The following is a 20,760-nucleotide window of genomic DNA, read 5'->3' on the forward strand; positions in this document are numbered from 1 at the left end:
CTTGTTAACACTGTGATATTATGTTACTCATCACACTGCTACAGTCTCACCTGGCACCTGGAACCTAACCCTCTAGTACCACCAACACCCTCTCCCTTCATGCTGCTGCTATGTTTACACTGGAACTCTGAATCTTATTCATGCATGGCCAAATATTTGTTAAAGTCTCTGTCTGTGGTGGGATCTGCAGTATAGCTCCAGTTCTCCTGGTAGATGACATATGGAATGGTCTTGGTTCCTCTCTGGGACATGATGTTGGACAGGACCTGTACTGAGATGTTCCATACTGTATTAACAGATTTGTTTATTACCTTATGAAACTAACATATATATAGTCATGGAGTATATATATATTCTCCATGACTTGTTTATAGGGTTAGGTTACACTTGATGCCTCAAACTACAATCATGCTTGTTTTGCTGATGAAATATTGAAAATGCTCCTGTCCTGATTGTCATTTCTTTTTTGGGGGGTGAATGTTAATTATTATAAATTATTTATTATTATTAGCATTTATTATTATTATTATGATATTATGCCTCAAATGTTGTGTCTGTCAATCTTGTGGTGTTTGTGTCCAGGTTGTTGACATGACAGTAATTTCTGTCATTCTGATTCTTGATAAGTTTATTTTATGTCACATTGACTTAAGAGGTTGCTGAAAAAGATTAGTATTGTATTGACACTGTACTTTGTTGAACTGTTCTAATGAATATGGTGAATGCTATCTCACTGTTCCTCATCAAACCTACTATGACCAAACCTATTACTAGGCTATTATTATCTGAATATAGATTAGGATGAACAATAAATAATCATTACTATTTTCAGTAGGCCTATTTATTATGTGTGTTATTGAAAATTAAAGTATCTGATCATTATTGTTTGTTTGTTAATTCAGTGGGGGAATGCTAACTTTTATTTAACTTCTACCATTTTGACAGATCATGGTGATGTGAGTGATTTAGGCCTATCCAATATGTCTAGCAGCTCAGTCTAGAATGTAGGCTTTGAGGTTTTATTGTGGATTTACCACGTTTGTTTATCATGGCGTCTACTCAAACGAATCATTTAACAATGCGCATCGTTTGCTGAGTTGCTACAGACAAGCCATCTGGCGTTCCATAGTAAAACGACTAGCTCCGCCTCCTTGCTTACATTCTCCCAATGTGCCATAGCAACTAGAGCCGAGCCCCCTATTCCCGCGCAATGTTCCCATCCTTATAAGGCCAGCAGAGTGCAGACGCATTGAAACGTCATACCTTTATGCAAATTGGTTTGATTGAAGAAAATCAGAAAATGGAGGCGTGGATGTAGCGCATGCGTACTGGGTCCACAACTCTCCAGTCCTGTCGTCTGCGAGACATCAACAAGAGTAGGGGAACTGATGCTGGTGAATTTGGAGAATAGTTACATTGTAACGCCGCATTTTCAAGGTTATTACTTTGTATCAGCTACGTCCGACTTGAATCAAGGTAAGCGTTTGGTTGTCTTTTGTTAGTCTGGGAAAGGTAAAGCCTTCTGAAAATGGTAAAGCAGCCCGTGGTTTCAATTATATCATTCAAAATAAGATCGGAGTGGACTGCTGAAGAGTACAACAATTAAAAGGATAGCTCGCAGCTATAATCTACCAGTTCCAAACGTAAATTACGCAAACACTTTTTGTATGCCTAAAATTGGTTTGAATAGCTTTAATTGTGGATATGGAATTAGCTTATAGGCTAGGCTATAGATAGTCATAAAGCAATTTAGGTGACTTCTGTAGGGACAAAGTAAACTAATAAACACGCGCCTGCATGCATCCTATAGGCTACTCGCAGTCCAAGATAGCTTTGATAAACCTGGTTTGCAGACTAACGATTTGAAGCTTTTTGCCAAATGTGTCTTCCCTCGGCTTAGAAGACTAGCACTTGTTGTGGGCTGGACTCGGCCAATCGCTTTAATTGTTTTATTCAGTTCCAAAGATAACCACGATGTCTAGTGTTTAAATGGCCATGTTTTGCCTGCGGTCGCCCTCCACTCAGTCTCACACGCCCACTAGCATCGGTGTGCTTGCACACGGGGGCAAATTATTCGATCTTGTCAACACATGAATGCAAAAGCATTTAACGCAAAAAAGAAAGAAGAGTCGAATAGCATAGGCATATAAACTAAAATCGGCATGGGACAAGCAAACTGTTCAAACACAATGCTTTCGACTTCGTGCGCATTTGGTTTTAAGATGGACTGCGCAGTGACGCGGCATCACTTGAATATCAAAAAGTAAATATACCCTAACATTACACGACGATTTGAAGGCCAATTGTGCCCAAATTCAAGGATAAATGTCTATCACTAATCAATGTTTACCTAATGCAGCAGTGTCGTCGATAGTTTAGTTCTTTAGAGATGAGAGTCGAATAGGCTACTTCGGACCTGGCTCATAAAATGGGTGCGCATGAGACTGTTCGTGTGCCATGCTTCCTCGTGAGAGTGGGCGGTGAAGTTATCGATGTACAGTAGGCTTTACTCGGTTGATATGTTTGCTTTTTACCACCTCACTCTTTAGAAACAGAATTTCTTTCTTTATTTAGGCTAGTGGGTGGCTCTTAGTGCTGTTTTATAACTTTAATTTCGTGAGGATTCGTAGGCTATAAACATCGCATCAAACGCATAAGCAACGTAACGCACACCCCTCCCTCATCCCACAGCCTTTGAAGTGTGTTGCCATGTTGAGTTACGTCACGTACTGTATTTTTGCTAGACTAGTTGTGCCACTGCGCTCTGTCAAGAGACCGACTGCCGCCTAGATGGCAGAACAGTTTGGGGGGCGCGGCTCATGGTTTTGCCGCATGATTCCTCTGTAGTAGCCTACGTTTACTTAGCCCTACTGTACGTGTGTGTGTGTGTTGAGGTTAGGCTACAGTTTGTTGGTTTGCTAAACATTACGCCATTTTGACACTTAATATGCAATTATTAGCCTATTATTATTGTTATTATTATTATTATTATTACTATTATTATTGTGTCTGTTATTAGCCTATTAGGCTATATGTTTAAATAAAAAATATAGGCACATCTGCTATTATATAAAAATTAATCTCCAAGTGTCTGACCCCTGAATATTTTGGCATTAAACTTTAGTTTTGTGATGTAGATTCAATTACAATTTGTGCCATGTCTTTGGAAGAGCCGTGCAAAATTTGGTAGGGCAGCGCTGCATGGTGACATGATCTATCAGACACGCAGACTGTTGTTGACCTACTTCCCCCATGTGGGTCAGAACACGGCAACATGCTCAATTTCATCCGTAGACCTATTTGTCTTTTAATAGTGTGCGAGTCCTCTACAATATATTTTAATCTGGGTTTGCTGCTTGAAATTAACCTAAAATAACAATAACAATTGTCATTAATTAACCGTGTGTGTGTGTGTGTGTGTGTGTGTGTGCGTGTGTGTGTGTGTTAAAGATGTTTGGCTTTCACAAGCCGAAGATGTATAGGAGTTTAGACGGCTGTTGCATCTGCCGCGCTAAGAGTTCCAGCTCACGTTTCACCGACAGCAAACGCTATGAGAAGGACTTTACGAGCTGCTTCGGGTAAGATAAAGGCTGTTTTACTGGTATCAACCACGGTGATCAAATCATGTTTTACTGTCTTCTGAGTCTTCTGTAGCCTAATGTGGACATTCTTGGCTCCAGCTGTTCTTTTAATGTCACACCATCAGCTGTCTCACTGACTGTCTCTAACTCATTCTCACCCTCTCAAGTTAATTAACTAAGCATGTTGCCTCCTCATCAAGATTGTGTGAAACTCGGTCTGGAGAAATCTGTAATGCCTGTGTGTTACTGGTGAAACGATGGAAGAAACTGCCCACTGGATCCAAGAAGACCTGGAATCATGTAAGCACCCCTTCTCAAGATAATTTCTGATCATTTTTCTAACTCACCGATCAAAACTTTAAGAGAAACACATTCTGACACCTGCTCTTATTCTTCTCCTCTCCTCCTCTCCCATACAGGTGGTTGATGCTAGAGGAGGTCCCAGTCTAAAGACGTCCTCAAGGCCAAAGAAGATCAAATCTCTGTCCAAGAGGGCCAGGCCAAGTCAGATCAGTCGACTGCAGAATGAACTGAACAGAACCAGTGAGTTCTCTCTGTACTGTAATTTTTATTACAATAATAATAATAAATAATAATAATAACCTTTCATAATTCTTATTAAAATTAGTATTATTGTGATGATTCATATAATTATTATTACTACTGATGAGCGACGCAGTGACACTTGCTAGATGTGCATGAGTACCATTGAGATTGTACAGCATCGCCTCAGCTAACGACCCCACGCTTCCTGTTCTGCTGTGCCCCGCCCACCACTAGACTCTGATGCCCACAGCACCACCTCCAGCACGTCCCCAGCCCAGTCCCCTAGCTACTGCCCGTCAGACGAGGGCTCGGACGTGGAGCTCTCCCCGGGATCCAGCCGCTCACCTGTTTTCTCCTTCCTGGACCTCACCTACTGGAAGAGGTAAGCGTCACTATCTGTCTCTAATCACTATCCGTCACTATATATCTTTAATAGAAATGAACAATGTATTCTCTACTTAAATTTGAGTGCAGGGCCGGGTATTGGCTGTCAAATAGTAATGTGAAAAAAGATTATGACTTGACAGTTCACATGGGGTCAAGCTGTTTCTCATATAGATTTGTGTGCCCCCCCCCCCCTCCGTCCCCCCACCAGGCAAAAGGTGTGCTGTGGGATCATCTACAAGGGCCGCTTTGGGGAGGTTCTCATCGACCCCCATCTCTTTAAACCCTGCTGCCGCAAGAAACAGCAGGGGCAGCAGGAGGAGGAGGAGGAGAGGTATGATGAAGAGGATGAGGAGGAAGAGGTGGAGCTGGGGGAGGAGGTGCTGGAGGAGCAGGTGGGAGAGGAGGTGAAAGAGGAGGATCTCCAGGTGGAGGAGGAGGAGGAGGAGGAGGTGCAGGAGAACCTCTTTGATCAAGAGAGCACGGAGACTCCTCTGCTTCAGGTCACCGTGGCAACCCCCTAGACCAAAGAGGAGGAGGTGGAGTGGTGACACCGCACCCCAGGGGGCGCATCTCTGAGGAAGACCAGGGTGAGGAAGAGTTGAGGTGCTCCTGATTTCTGCACTTACAGTTGGATGTTACCTCAGATCGCCTTCAATCAAAGAGCAGCTGACACGGTTTGGGAATTTTCTGTGTGTTTTTGTTGGTGGTTTGTTTATTTGTTTGTTAGTGCTTAACTGGTAACTTATGGACTGAGCCATATTGACTCCTGTTTGCTCAGCTCCATTGGTGTGGTTTTTAATACCCTGTTCTGTTCTGAGCACCTCCATTGGTGTGGTGTTCCTCTTGATCTAAAAATGCTGGAGCTCTGATTAGCTGGAGATATACAACTGTATTGTTTATTTTTTGTTAATTTGTTGTTGTAAACATCTTCATGGTCACCTACAACTATATTTATCTATCCTGTACATACATTAATGAACTGTATATATTTCTATGTTGGTCTCAGTTGAAACAAGGCCTATTCACAACAACAACAGCAAATACACCAGCCTTAGGGGCATGAGGAAGGGTTAGTTTAGTCTGTGTTGGTATGATAGGAGATAATGGATTCCTGAGGCCTAAACGTCATTGAGTGCATTTTGCATGGACAGCGAAGAGGCCTTCTAATCTAATAATTTAGTCATAATAATGATCAGAAGCATGAATTGAATATGTTGCATGGCCTTGGTAGCAAATGCCTTTTTGTATATTTTGTTTTTATTTTCGAGACCTAGTGCTATGGAACTCCAAAGTATTTTTGTAGAAGAAAAGAAAAGAAAAAAGGTATTTGCCAATTCCACATAAAACAAAAAAACCACGTGACTCAGTAGGGCCTACATGTATATCATTACACATTTATTAATGGAGGACCCACACTACTGCTTATGTCTCTGATCCTAGATCAGCTGTATGGGATAACTGTATACACACACACACACACATGCGCACGAACATGCACACACACACATTTTCATACATTATATTATATATAAATTGCAGCAAATTCCAATAGAGGTCTTGGTGCAGTTGGTAATTTAAAAGTTATTAGTTATTGTTATTAACAGTGTGAGATGCTTTTTTCATTGCCTCTTTTTATAGGAAGTGGTGGTGGGGTGGTACAGCATACTGTTATCAAACAAAAGCCAAAGCACACTTAAATTCACCCATTTCAAATCTATATAGGTTTCTATGGGCAATTGAAAGATTTTGTACTTGTCCAATATAATTTCTGTTTTTTAACTGTATACCTATAGGGAAAATATGAGACAACACAATGTTATCTTTGATGGTGGTGGTGGTGTTGGGGGGGCATGTGTACATATGCAACAGGGGTTGACAGCTTCAGTAGTGTCATTTTATTTATTTTATATTTATTTGTATCACAACATCTTTCCTGTTTAACTCTAGGACCACAAGGTTAGTTTATTGGCCTAATGAGGACTTTTTATACTTTTTGAGATTTTGTATTTCAGTGGATTCGATTGAATGTAATTTTCAAGCAAACATTCTTTGGTCATGCCTCGAATTCACAACTGTCAGTATTTCTCAAACCTTGGCAACTATTGCTATTATTTATTATCTACTCATCCAGTGGTGTAGTGTAATTTATTCTGTATTATACATTCACTTTGGATTGGTTTCATGTTAAAATGTCCAGTCTATTGAATAAGGATGTCAGTGATGGATCATAGGATCAAATCTTACTTTTCTATCTCTTAATCTTGTGATTATATTATTCATATAAATTATTTCAATAGTATAGTTAAACTTATATCTTTAGGGCTACATGCATGTACTGTAGCTATGCACTTGCATTTTTTCTAGTTTAGCGTAGACAAAGGAACTTTTGTATTTTTTATACATAATGTACTTCTTTTTTTACCTGTCCTTCAATAAAAGTAATTTTGTGAGTTCCAGTTTGTGCGTTTGTGAATTTGTCATGTAAAAAAACAGTCATTTTCCGTCATCAGTCAAAATCATATTGAGCAATAATAAAACAGTGGATTCATTGTCCCCAGTGTGCAGTCACCCTTTGATGGAACAGCCTGGCTTATGTGTGTGGCTGGCTTGTTTCTGTTCAGGACTGGTAGGACAGAAGCTAGTCATGCTACTGAAATAGCTGTGAGTTGAAATGACATGGAATAATGTCTGATAAATTATCATAGGTCTTGTCGCCTGGACACATCAGTTCCAATGCTTCCAATGTTAATCCAGCACAATAAGAGCAGGATAGCCAGTAGCTCATGAGCTCACAACAACTAGCAGCAGCTTCCATAACATTAATGGTAGCGGTCAGTGGCTAAAGCAGTTACCCTGATGATTCCTGTAACGTTAGCTATTTTGCTGCAATTGGTTCAACTTCTGTTTCTGAACAAAGGTAAGGGGATAAGCCCAGATAACACAAGGCTAGCGGACCTACAGCGGGTCCCTGATGGACGAGCTGGTGGACCTCCGGCTGAATCCGCTGTCGGGTTCCTGGCCATTTGCACATTGAATGGCAAGTGGGCCTCCTGTGGATTATTAGCATCAGGGATAGCGGTCGCTAGTAATCTGAAATGCTCCTGCTATTGCTCCACCACCATCCCACCGGTAGTTTATTGTCTATATCCTAGCCCCACTGGCCCTAGGCTTAAGGATTTCAATTGCTAAATGAACTTACTCTGAACATTTTTTTGGTAACACTTCCTTTCATAGTCCCCCAACATTTACCTGGTAAATACATGCAAAGTGTAGCCTAATATATAATGGGTAATTACTGAGACACCTATACTGTAGGTATAATTTAAAAACAAGAGTATTTCAAATTTCTATTACTGCACATAAATTCAATAACTGACATAGCACCACCAGGTAACCACATTTTTACATAGCTTCTATAACATCCAGTGACAAAAAATCTCCCACACTGAGGCTTGAACCAGCATCCTTTCGATGCCTGCTACATTTTTGGGGTAATTTCGGGAATATGTAGTACATACTATATAGTACGCCAGATGTAGCAGGCAAGATTTTCATGTAGCATGCTGCATCTGGCGTACTATATAATATGTACTGCATACATAGTATGGACATTCGGACACGGCCATAGTGTTTTTGTTTTGGTGTTCTGGGACCGCTGCCTCTTGTGGTGGCAACTGCAGGTCAACAACAGGGAAAGAGGGAGGGAGCGAGTGACAACTGGACATTTGCTATATTTGATGCGTGTCGCCTCCATGGCTGTATTGGTCGCCACGCACAAAAAAAGAACTCTGGAAAAAAATCACGTGACACATACGGGTTTCATTACGGAAGTAGGAGGGTGATGGTGTAAACAGACTGAAATTAGACCGTAGTAGAATATAAATATAAAATACACATATTAACGGAAACCACGAGTGAAGAAACCACAGTAAGTACAGTAGCTATCCAACCAAAGATTAGAAAAGGCTACCTGCCTCGCTCGGCTAGCACATGTATTTTAGCTCTTGGATTATCTGCTTGTGGAGGGCAGGGATCTCATCAATTGATTGTTCATATTCAATATAATATTGAAATTAACGCAGATAATGTTAGCTAGCTTGACATAACCAGTTTCTGTAACGTTAGTTGCGTGGACAAAGGGTAATGGCACCTGTCTCTCGGGATGACACCACCTCCTGTCGAACATCAACGTTGCTCGGTAGAAAACTCCCCAGGTCAGCAGCGCTGTGTAAACGGACCTTTCTGAAGCTATCTAGGTTTGAGTGTGTATTCTGTCCCTGTCCGTGCTGTAGGACTGAGACCATGGAACCCACGGCGTCAGGGATGTTCTGTAACAGGATGCTCAGCATGGTGAACTCTGAGGACGTGAACGCCATCATCCAAGCCCAGAGGCACATGTAAGTGACAGTGACACACCTGAAAGACCTGCCCTCTCTCTAATTAACACAGAATGTCAGTGGTGACAAGTGTCTTCAATATTATAATATAAAGTCCCATGTAGGGTATACACATGTAGCTTGGTAGAGCGGCCGGCAGGGCCAAAGTGTCCTTGAGCAAGACACTGAACCCCAAAATCGCTTACGTGCAACATGTTGCAGTACCCTAGTACTGTCGCCTCACAGCTAGAAGGTCCTGGACCTTTCTGTGCGGAGTTTGCATGTTCGGGGAAGGACGGCTGGATGGGTGAAGAGCAGGAGAAGCATTTCATCGGCTACCCTAATGCATGTGTGTGTGTTTCCTGTCGTCCACTACACGTGTGTTGAATTAAGTGTGTGTGTGTGTCACATACCGCATGACGAATAAAGAATTCTTGACTCTTGATTCATGGAATAACAACAACGGTGTCTGTTTGGGATGGTTTGACTACTAGGCTGGACCGCTTTGAGAAAACCAATGAGATGCTGATTAACTTCAACGGCCTGTCCAACGTACGTCTGCAGCAGGTGAACGAGCACTTCCTGGTCCACACTCGCACCCTGTTGGAGATGAAGAAGGACCTGGACAGCATCTTCAGGAGGATCAGGTGATCTGTAGTCTGACTCAACAGATGTAGGTTTTAGGAATAAGCGGTTAAATCTGTTGTCCGCCCAATCAGATTCAATCCAGACTACGTGAAACAACAACAACCTAGCAACCGTTCCGCTGAAGACAATTGTGATTCATTTAAAGAAATACAGCGTTTTGTTCTCCCTATCCCCAAATGTTAATGAGTCCAGCCAGACCTTTCTCCAGCACTGGCACAGTGTAAATGAAGTGTGGAGACAGGTCTGGCTATGTGAGACTAGGTGAGCTGCTGCTGCTCATCTCCTCTCTCTTTCATTTCCTTGTACGTAATAGTAATTTGTTTGTTCTCTCTCTCTTTAGGACCCTGAAGGGAAAGATTGCAAAACAGTACCCGGAGGCATTCAGCAGTGAGTATTGTTTTTCCATAACATGCCTCATGTTGTCTGCCACCTGTAGGCTACAACATTAGCTTCCAGAGGCTGATGGTTTATTAATATGACTGTAATGGCAAAAATCACTCTATATTGTTTTTCCATTTCCATGGAGGCAGGTGTACTTGTCTGACTCGCAGCCATCATCATCCCAAAAAGAAATCCAGGTCCAAGCTGTTTCTTACAGTTAAATTGGGATTTATTTACAAAAATAAATTAAACAAACAAATTAGATTCTCTGAATGGGCTCAGGGCTGTGGCTGAGGTCAATGACGGTATCGCCACACCCGCCTTTTCCCATCATGCGCAGTGCACCCCAATTTATCGGTGGCAGGCACCTGTAGGGGGCGACACTGGACAAAACATTAAACACAAACAAACAAATTCAGCTCCTACAATGACACTGTATGCTTCATCCCTCCCTGCCTCCTAAAAGATGTGCACGAGTCAACCATCCTTGAGGACGACGATGACGAGTTTGATCCTGTCCTGCCCAGTGCTGCCATGATGACCACCACTGCCACCTCGGAGCAGAGCACAGAGTCATGTGACACGAGTCCAGATGTCATCTCGCCAACCGTGAGCAGGTGTTCCGAGGACCTGTCCCAGGAGCCACTGGACACGCCCACCTCTGGCAGCCCTGAAGTGGCCGTGCTGAGGGATGAGGGTCCAGACTCTGTCCCTGCAGAGTAGAGGTCTCGACCCTTTGCCTGTAGAGACACGCAGACACCCAGATCTCACACAGGCACTGAGATGTCTACTGGAACTCAGCAGTGCTGTCTGGATGTGGCCTGCACCACAGTACGAAGCCTCAATCGTAACTCTGATATTTGACTGTATTGGCTCTAGACTCTGTGTATGCTGTTGGTCAGGTCAGAGTCAGCTGTTAATTTAAGAGAACTCTAGAGGAGAATAAAGCCAAGGCCAGTGTTAGAGGAATGCCCTCTCAACATGCTTGCTCCATGTCTGTTCAGCATTTATCTCTAATACTGTACAGGATACTTGAAGTTGTTTTTGAATACTTGTGTTGTTTTTTAAAGAATTGAATTCTTTATTACTGACATGGGACTGAGTTCTCTAGCAATTATGCGTTTGTGTATACAGAAGTCTGTCTTTTTACCCTCATATGTTTAGCTTGAAGATATCCTTGTTGAGACGCATTGAGCTCTGTTGATCATGCCTGCCTAAACAAATATGTTATAATGAGCGATATCACTGTTGTTTGTCTTATTTAAACCTGCCCCCCACACACACATTTGTTTTAAAATAAATGTATTTCTGATTTTATCCCATTTTGTAGCCAATCACAACCACACGCCTGTGAACCACCCTCAAGGAGCGGTGACACAATATGCCAGTCCCTCTGGGATCTAGTGGGACCAGGGCGCAAACCCTGGTCCCCAATAGGCAGCTGCACCGAAACACAATGCTTAGACCGCTGCACTACTGCAGACCCCCTCCCAAACACTTTTCAAACATGAACATTGTGTTAAGTTGCCCTAATTTCTCAGGTGTTTTATTTTTGTTGTGATGACTTGATCCCAAGTAGTAAATTTAAAAACTGGAAAGATATATTGATTATGTGGCTTGCTAAAGCGAAACAATATATAATAAATATAAAAAATGTTTGTGACTGATGAACTGCCAAAATGTCTCTTCGATCTCCGCCTCATTTTTACCAGCAGGGGGCGCCAAGTCAAAATTAATGTCCTTGTTGGTGGGGTCAAAGTTCACAAACCTGTGGAAAAAGGTGGAAAAGCATCATAAATCGTTTTAATAACGTTAGCTAGCTAGCTGTGAATGCCAACGCCTCAAACAATGGATTAATTTAAACCCATATTTCTACACGACTGTCTTAAAACCGAGGTAGCTATGATTTTTATAACAGACGCGTTTTCTGTAGCACTAGGCTGGCTAGCAAACTAATGTTGCTAGGCTAACTACCAGACTCAGGGGTCGTCGGTCAGCACAGCATCCAGTTCTAATAGTCTAGCTAGGATGTAGCATAGTAGTGCTAGATGCTAACTATGCTAGCTAGATGCTAACTATGCTAGCTAGATGCTAACTATGCTAGCTAACTGGCTAGACAGCGCTTGGTTTCCGGGGGTCTAACTTCTACGTTAGAGCGACAGGATGCATTTAGCATGATCTGTAGTTGACATGTTCTGTGTCTATCCTCAGAGTTGATCGTGAACTTAAATGAGGCTTCATCAGAGGTCTCCTGAGTCCTGAGTCCTGCGTCCTGAGTCCTGCCCAAGATGAGGAGACTGTCCCGCAGGAAGGCTCTGAGCCTGGTGAAGGAGCTGGACGCCTTCCCCAAGGTACCAGAGAGCTACGTGGAAACCACCGCCAGTGGAGGAACAGGTGAGGATACCAGTCAGCAGGAAGATGTCCATGTTTGTTTGATGATCATCAATGTGATTAGCTCGTTACATTATATCGACCGCCGAGATATTCATCAGGAATTCACAGAACTTATGTCACTTGGTATCACTATAGATTATCTTGAATGGAGACGGGTATCATATGGCAGGAGGCTGCAGGCCATCAGGACCAAAACCTCTAGGCACAAAAGTTTCTTCCCATCTACAAATATGGCTTCATCAACAAGGCCCGACACCCCCACTGACATTGTTTTATTTTGTACATTATTGTTTTATTTTGTACATTATTGTAAATTGTATAAGCTATATTGTACTGTATTTACCACTTCGTTATTATATTTTGCACTGTCCTGTCCAACACCAAGGCAAATTCCTCCTATGTGAATAAATCAGATTCTGATTCTATCTTTCTCCATTATCTTCAATAGTGTTATTTCTCCATTGTCACCAGTAATGTTTTTTTTTTTTTATGATTTAAAACGTGAAAATTGTGATCTTTCTCTCTTCATAACAATCGTGTGATATTTTCTCCATTGTAAACAGTAATGTGATCCCTCTCCATTATTAACAGTAATGTGATCTTTCTCCATCTACAGTCACTCTGGTGGCCTTCACCTTCATGGCTCTCCTGGCGTTCCTGGAGTTCTTCGTTTATCGAGACACCTGGATGAATTATGATTATGAAGTAGACAAAGACTTCTCCAGGTGAAGCAACACAACTCAGACACATAGCTGACAAACTGTAGTGATGAAACCTAAAATGTTACCAACAGCTTTCCTCTCAGATCTAAGATTGTTAACATGTACACAGATCATGGTCATGGGTTCATATCCTGAATATTATCTTTCTGTTATTTTACAGTAAATTAAGAATAAATGTGGACATCACAGTTGCCATGAGGTGTCAGTGTAAGTACTTAGTGTTTTACTTTTTCAGAATCGAAATCAGAATCGGGGTCTGCATTGGTGTAGCGGTCTAAGCGAGCACCATGTTTTTCGGTGCATCTGCCCACCGGGGACCGGGGTTTGGGCCCTGGTCTCGCCAGATCTGAGCGTGGCCGGATCACAGAAGGAGTGGCATATTGGGCTGTAGCTCCTTGACGGTGGCTAGTTTAGTCTCGGCTCGAGGGTTCATCGCTCCACAGCGACCCCCTCTGGTGTCGCAGTTATGTTCAAGGGGCAAGGTTCTTCTTCTTTATTTATCTTAGTTCATTGTAGAAATAAAATACTTTGAACTTTGGACACCTATCTTGTAACGTGCAGTTGTTGTGGCAGATGTAATGTGGGTGTGGGTGTGTGTAGTTGTTGGTGCAGATGTCCTGGACCTAGCTGAGACCATGGTGGCATCGGATGGGCTTAAGTATGACCCGGTGAGTACAACCCCTTGTCTGGTACCAGGCCACCCTCACATAAACTAACTAGAAATGGTGCTGGGAGAGCCCATACGTCCGCCCATGAATGCATTTTGTGGCTCTGTGCGCGCGCATAATACGCGTGCGAGCAGGACATGTTTGGTAATGCTGCATTCGTTAGGTCGAGAGCTTTATATCCAAACCCCGTGTCTCTGTGACCTTCCCATGTCGAGATATGGCCGCTTCAATTCCCCCCATTGACAAGAATGAGGGGAATTTCTCACTCCGGTGGCTCCGCTGGGGCGTGTGTAATAAAATGTAGACCCCTGGAACGCACTGCCACGATGAGCTTGTGACTTACACACTCTAATGCTCACCATAGGACTCTGGGTCTTAAACACATTCCACCATGTTGCATGTTGAGGGGGATGCATTGAGTAATCTAGTTAATGTGCTTATGTGATTGGATGTCTCTGTTTTCTCCTGATGTAGGTCACCTTTGAACTCTCACCTCATCAGAGACTGTGGCATATGTAAGACTCTGGATTACATTTAATTTAATCAATACAATGTTAGATATTGGAGAGTATGGTAATTTTTACTGTAAAGGAAAAAGGAGAAAACGCACACCGTAGTCTTGAGGAGGTGCTGGTAACATGTGAAATAGACTAGAAAAAGAAAAGAAACTGCACACTCAAGTTCTCCATTCTGGGTGATTTATTCAGACGTTTCGGCCTGGTGGCCTTTGTCTTGATTAGATTAGACTTTGACAAAGGCCGCTAGACCGAAACGTTATCTGAATAAATCACCCAGCATGGAGAGCTTGAGTGTGCTGTTTCTTTTCTTTTTCTAGTTTTGTACTGTTAGCCGTTAAGATGCATGTGTCCCTCTCCCTCCCTCTCTCCCTCCCTCCCTTCCCCCCTCCATCTCTCCCTCCCTCCCTCTCTCCCTCCCTCCCTGCTCTCTCCCAGGACTCTGCTGCACATTCAAAACCGTCTCAGGGAGGAGCACTCTCTGCAGGATGTCCTCTTCAAGACTGTCATGAAAGGATCCCCCACCGCCCTGCCCCCCAGGTCTGTAACCCCCCCACTGCCCTGCCCCCCAGGTCTGTAACCCCCCCCACTGCCCTGCCCCAGGTCTATAACCCCCCCCACTACCCTGCCCCAGGTCTATAACACCCCCCACCGCCCTGCCCCCCAGGTCTGTAACCCCCCCACCACCCTGCCCCCCAGGTCTATAACCCCCCCACCACCCTGCCCCCCAGGTCTGTAACCCCCCCACCACCCTGCCCCCCAGGTCTGTAACCCCCCCACCACCCTGCCCCCCAGGTCTGTAACCCCCCCCACTGCCCTGCCCCAGGTCTATAACCCCCCCACTACCCTGCCCCCCAGGTCTATAACCCCCCCACTGCCCTGCCCCCCAGGTCTATAACCCCCCCCACCACCCTGCCCCCCAGGTCTATAACCCCCCCCCACCGCCCTGCCCCCCAGGTCTATAACACCCCCCCACCGCCCTGCCCCCCAGGTCTGTAACCCCCCCCACTGCCCTGCCCCCCAGGTCTATAACCCCCCCCACTACCCTGCCCCCCAGGTCTATAACCCCCCCCACTGCCCTGCCCCCCAGGTCTGTAACCCCCCCCACTACCCTGCCCCAGGTCTATAACCCCCCCACTACCCTGCCCCAGGTCTATAACACCCCCCACTGCCCTGCCCCCCAGGTCTATAACCCCCCCCACTACCCTGCCCCCCAGGTCTATAACCCCCCCCACCACCCTGCCCCCCAGGTCTATAACCCCCCCCACTACCCTGCCCCAGGTCTATAACCCCCCCACTACCCTGCCCCAGGTCTATAACCCCCCCCACCACCCTGCCCCCCAGGTCTATAACCCCCCCCACCACCCTGCCCCCCAGGTCTATAACCCCCCCCACCACCCTGCCCCCCAGGTCTATAACCCCCCCCACCACCCTGCCCCCCAGGTCTATAACCCCCCCCACCACCCTGCCCCCCAGGTCTATAACCCCCCCCACCACCCTGCCCCCCAGGTCTATAACACCCCCCACCACCCTGCCCCCCAGGTCTATAACCCCCCCACCACCCTGCCCCCCAGGTCTATAACCCCCCCCACTACCCTGCCCCAGGTCTATAACCCCCCCACTACCCTGCCCCAGGTCTATAACCCCCCCACTACCCTGCCCCCCAGGTCTATAACCCCCCCCACTACCCTGCCCCCCAGGTCTATAACCCCCCCCACCACCCTGCCCCCCAGGTCTATAACCCCCCCACCACCCTGCCCCCCAGGTCTATAACCCCCCCCACTACCCTGCCCCAGGTCTATAACCCCCCCACTACCCTGCCCCCCAGGTCTATAACCCCCCCCACCACCCTGCCCCCCAGGTCTATAACACCCCCCACCACCCTGCCCCCCAGGTCTATAACCCCCCCACCACCCTGCCCCAGGTCTATAACCCCCCCACCACCCTGCCCCAGGTCTATAACCCCCCCACTACCCTGCCCCAGGTCTATAACCCCCCCCACCACCCTGCCCCCCAGGTCTATAACCCCCCCCACTACCCTGCCCCCCAGGTCTATAACCCCCCCACCACCCTGCCCCCCAGGTCTATAACACCCCCCACTACCCTGCCCCAGGTCTATAACACCCCCCACCACCCTGCCCCCCAGGTCTATAACCCCCCCCACTACCCTGCCCCCCAGGTCTATAACCCCCCCCACCACCCTGCCCCAGGTCTATAACCCCCCCACTACCCTGCCCCCCAGGTCTATAACCCCCCCACTACCCTGCCCCCCAGGTCTATAACCCCCCCCACTACCCTGCCCCCCAGGTCTATAACCCCCCCCACTACCCTGCCCCCCAGGTCTATAACCCCCCCCACTACCCTGCCCCAGGTCTATAACACCCCCCACCACCCTGCCCCCCAGGTCTATAACCCCCCCCACCACCCTGCCCCCCAGGTCTATAACCCCCCCCACCACCCTGCCCCCAGGTCTATAACCCCCCCCACCACCCTGCCCCAGGTCTATAACCCCCCCCACCACCCTGCCCCCCAGGTCTGTAACCCCCCCACCACCCTGCCCCAGGTCTATAACCCCCCCCACCACCCTGCCCCAGGTCTATAACCCCCCCACTACCCTGCCCCCCAGGTCTATAACCCCCCCCACCACCCTGCCCCAGGTCTATAACCCCCCCACTACCCTGCCCCAGGTCTATAACCCCCCCCACCACCCTGCCCCAGGTCTATAACCCCCCCACTACCCTGCCCCCCAGGTCTATAACCCCCCCCACTACCCTGCCCCCCAGGTCTATAACCCCCCCCACTACCCTGCCCCAGGTCTATAACCCCCCCACCACCCTGCCCCCCCCAGGTACCAGCCCCCCACCTCTCTCACTGAGGGACTGGTAGAGGAGTAGATGTGGATATGGTAGAGAGAGCAGAAGCCCCCCAGCAGACAGCCGCCCCCAGGTTGACCTCAGTCCCTATTGTTGTTGTTGTCATTCCAGGGAGGACAGCCCCTCTCAGCCCCCCGCGGCCTGCAGAATCCACGGCCACCTCTACGTCAACAAGGTGGCAGGGAACTTCCACATCACCGTGGGGAAGTATGTGTCGGCGCCGCACAGCAGCTACAACCTGGTTACTGTTCACTGTTCAGCTTGTGAACGAGCCTGACCACTGACCCCTCCTCCCACCACAGGGCCATCCCGCATCCCAGAGGCCACGCCCACCTAGCGGCTCTTGTCAGCCACGACAGTGAGTCTGTGTTTCTCTCTCTCCCTCCCTCCCCCCTTCTCTCTATTGAGCTCTTTGAGACCTTGGTTGATGGTTAGATAGGAGATGCACTTGTGAGTTCTGGCGTGTTGTGGTACACTGACTACCTACGTTAAATGCAATCATTTGAAGTCGCTTAGGATAGAAGCACCTGCTTAATGACTAATGTAATGTCAAAATGTAATGGTTGACGGTGTGATTGGTTGGTGGCTGACAGCGTGATGTGTGGTTGTGTCACAGCATATAACTTCTCCCATCGTATCGACCACCTGTCCTTCGGGGAGGAGATCCCTGGCATCATCAATCCTCTGGACGGCACAGAGAAGATCTGCATGGATCGTAAGGACCTCCCCAGACCAACAGAGACATGGTCCCGTTTCTCCTCCTCTCCCCTCACACGGTTCCTCCCGTTCTCTCCTCAGACAACCAGATGTTCCAGTACTTCATCACCATTGTGCCCACCAAGCTGAACACCTACCAGATCTCCGCTGACACACACCAGTACTCCGTCACTGAGCGGGTGGGTCAGCGGTGTGCGTGTGTGTGCGCGTGTGTGCGTGCGTGCGCGTGCGTGTGTGCATTCTGTGTCTCAGTGCTGTGTGTGTGACGGTCGTCTCCGCCTCCCGTAGGACCGTGCGATCAACCACGCGGCGGGCAGCCATGGCGTCTCTGGGATCTTCATGAAGTATGACATCAGCTCCTTGATGGTGACCGTCACCGAGCAACACATGCCCCTCTGGAAGTTCTTGGTCCGGCTCTGCGGAATAATCGGGGGCATCTTCTCCACAACAGGTACACCTACACCTGGTACAGTTCCACCTGGTATACTCCCTACACCTGGTACAGTTCCACCTGGTATACTCCCTACACTCTACACCTGGTATACTCCCTACACCTGGTACAGTTCCACCTGGTATGCTCCCTACACTCTACACCTGGTATACTCCCTACACCTGGTACAGTTCCACCTGGTATACTCCCACCTGGTATACTCCCTACACCTGGTACAGTTCCACCTGGTATACTCCCTTCACCTGGTACAGTTCCACCTGGTATACTCCCTACACTCTACACCTGGTATACTCCCTACACGCTACACCTGGTACAGTTCCACCTGGTATACTCCCTACACCTGGTACAGTTACACCTGGTATACTCCCTACACTCTACACCTGGTAAAGTTACACCTGGTATACTCCCTACACTCTACACCTGGTATACTCCCTTCACCTGGTACAGTTCCACCTGGTATACTCCCTACACTCTACACCTGGTAAAGTTACACCTGGTATACTCCCTACACCTGGTACAGTTACACCTGGTATACTCCCTACACTCGACACCTGGTATACTCCCTACACTCTACACCTGGTATACTCCCTACACTCTACACCTGGCCCGACACTCCACTGCTGCATAGTGCTTTATAGCAGGCCAGCTAGCTGACTCTTCATCCCAGGGTCATACTGTAGGTTCAAGCCCCATGTTGTGCGCAGCTAAGCGTTTAATTCTACAATGTACTGTACATGATAGCTGAATCTTGTACATATGGCAAATATGGACTGCACTTATATAGCGCTTTTCCACCTTAGCGGCACTCAAAGCCCTTTACAATGGCCTCTCATTCACCCATTCACACACACATTCACACACCAATGGCGGTAGCTGCCATGCAAGGTGCTAACCTGCTTTGGGACAATTTGGTGTCTTGCTCAAGGACACTTCGACATGTGGACAGTCGGAGCCGGGATTCGAACCACTGACCCTTCGATCATTGAACGACCCGCTCTACCAACTGAGCTACAGCCGCCCCTCAATATAGATCCTTGAATCCAGAGGCACACCGAAACCTCCGGGCATGGTTGTGGTCGTCATCATGGCTGATGCTCTCTCCTCCCCCCCCCCAGGCATGCTGCACGGAATAGTGGGCTTCCTGGTGGATGTGGTCTGCTGCCGCTTCCAGCTGGGGGTCTATAAACCCAGAGAGGCAAGTCAACAGGACAGGAGATACACGCCAGCTGTGTACACCTGGACAAGTGGACGTAATGCCCTAATGCTGTCTTGTCATGCTTCCCATCTCTCCCTCTCCATCTCGTCTCCATCTGTCTCCATCTCTCCTTCACTCTCTCCCTCATCTCTTCTTCCATCTCTCCCTCATCTCTCCGTCCTTCAATATCTTTATCTCAGGAGGGTTTGCTGGAGGACCAGGGTAACCAGCAGGAAGGCCAGGTGATGGACCCGGTACCCACAGAAAACCACACACTCTGACAGGACTGCCACTACTGGACCTCCGAGATTGGCTGGTTTCCTCTCTGACAGGATGTGTCTTTGACCATGGAACTCTGGGAAGTGTAGTCTCTGGCATGGCTAAATGATTTGAGGATGGGGGAGTTTACGACTGTGTTTATGCCCTGACCCATGTCTGTCTGAGGACTCGCTAGGGGGCGCTCCACAACTTTGAAGACTGATTCCCTCTGGGTGGTTGGGTGGGGTTATACTAGCTGCTAGCCAGATGGTCATTACCAGCTAGAATCAGGACCATGATCCAACAGTGTGTTTAGAATACTGTCTGAGACTGGACCTGCATGTTCTTCATAACTGGGTTTGGGTTCAGGGAGCATTGGGAGTGACTTTGGCTGATGTTGAAACATCTGCCTGTGAAGTGTATGAATCATGACTTTTCAATAAAATCACCCTTCAACAGACAGCCTGTCCCACCCAGGGGTCCCATGGTTATCGCTCTCCATCTCGGGGTGTGTGTGCGCGTGTATATATATAATGATAAATAAAAAATATGAAGGCCATCATGATATATCCAGCTGCCTGTGACCTGATGGCACTCTTGTGAGTTTAGGTATGTTCAAACTCTTCCACCAGGTGGAGCCACTGAGCCCTCTCCACACTCTGGGTTTACACAATTAGGATTCATAATTTCCATTCAACACATTTCTGAAAATCCCCAGTATTAAAGTAAATCTGTTCTTAATCCACAATGAGACACATTAACAATAACCCAACAAATAGACTGGCAGCAGAGAATTTTACACCATGAGTTTATTTGACAGTATCTCAGAATAGCTTTCGGTAAACAAGTATTTTTTTTATTTATTTTCTTTTTTAGCAAAATGTAATATATTCCTCCTGTCTCATTTCATAAAAATAGTTATTGACGTCTTTGAAACTACAATATCATTGACCCGGTACCCCATACAGCTGTACAGAGGAGAATACGTGGAACACTACACAGTTGTACTGATCTCAGTGGGGATTCATGGACATGCCATCCTTCACAG

General features: G+C 46.9%; 3 protein-coding genes across 4 annotated transcripts; all 3 read left to right on the plus strand.

The window, feature by feature from the left end:
* Nucleotides 1-1,417: 1,417 nt before the first annotated feature.
* Nucleotides 1,418-5,035, plus strand: LOC311320879 (SIN3-HDAC complex-associated factor-like; the record flags this gene model as incomplete). The annotated part of the gene is made up of 6 exons (XM_084452747.1): nt 1,418-1,476; nt 3,451-3,578; nt 3,782-3,881; nt 4,001-4,124; nt 4,362-4,509; nt 4,723-5,035. The coding sequence occupies exons 2-6, from the start codon at nt 3,451-3,453 to the stop codon at nt 5,033-5,035; spliced, it is 813 nt and encodes a 270-aa protein (XP_084308873.1). The 5' UTR covers nt 1,418-1,476.
* Nucleotides 5,036-8,335: 3,300 nt separating this feature from the next.
* Nucleotides 8,336-11,488, plus strand: kxd1 (KxDL motif containing 1). Its single transcript, XM_084452611.1, has 5 exons — nt 8,336-8,442; nt 8,807-8,911; nt 9,385-9,537; nt 9,879-9,925; nt 10,386-11,488. Exons 2-5 carry the CDS (start codon nt 8,817-8,819, stop codon nt 10,640-10,642), a joined length of 552 nt encoding a protein of 183 aa, XP_084308737.1. The 5' UTR covers nt 8,336-8,442; nt 8,807-8,816; the 3' UTR covers nt 10,643-11,488.
* Nucleotides 11,489-11,673: 185 nt separating this feature from the next.
* ergic2 (ERGIC and golgi 2) lies at nt 11,674-20,202 on the plus strand. Of its 2 annotated transcripts, none has more exons than XM_084452608.1 (14): nt 11,674-11,815; nt 12,131-12,313; nt 12,930-13,038; nt 13,196-13,242; nt 13,636-13,703; nt 14,178-14,218; nt 14,657-14,758; nt 17,203-17,298; nt 17,394-17,449; nt 17,708-17,806; nt 17,890-17,987; nt 18,097-18,259; nt 19,375-19,454; nt 19,655-20,202. In XM_084452608.1, exons 2-14 carry the CDS (start codon nt 12,208-12,210, stop codon nt 19,733-19,735), a joined length of 1,146 nt encoding a protein of 381 aa, XP_084308734.1. In that variant the 5' UTR covers nt 11,674-11,815; nt 12,131-12,207; the 3' UTR covers nt 19,736-20,202. The 2 variants fall into 2 exon arrangements, with proteins under 2 accessions (XP_084308734.1, XP_084308735.1); XM_084452609.1 differs by having other exon boundaries at nt 19,658-20,202.
* Nucleotides 20,203-20,760: the final 558 nt, after the last annotated feature.

This window comes from Borostomias antarcticus (genome assembly GCF_949987555.1).
Source record: "Borostomias antarcticus genome assembly, chromosome: 18".
Taxonomy (NCBI): Eukaryota; Metazoa; Chordata; class Actinopteri; order Stomiiformes; family Stomiidae; genus Borostomias; species Borostomias antarcticus.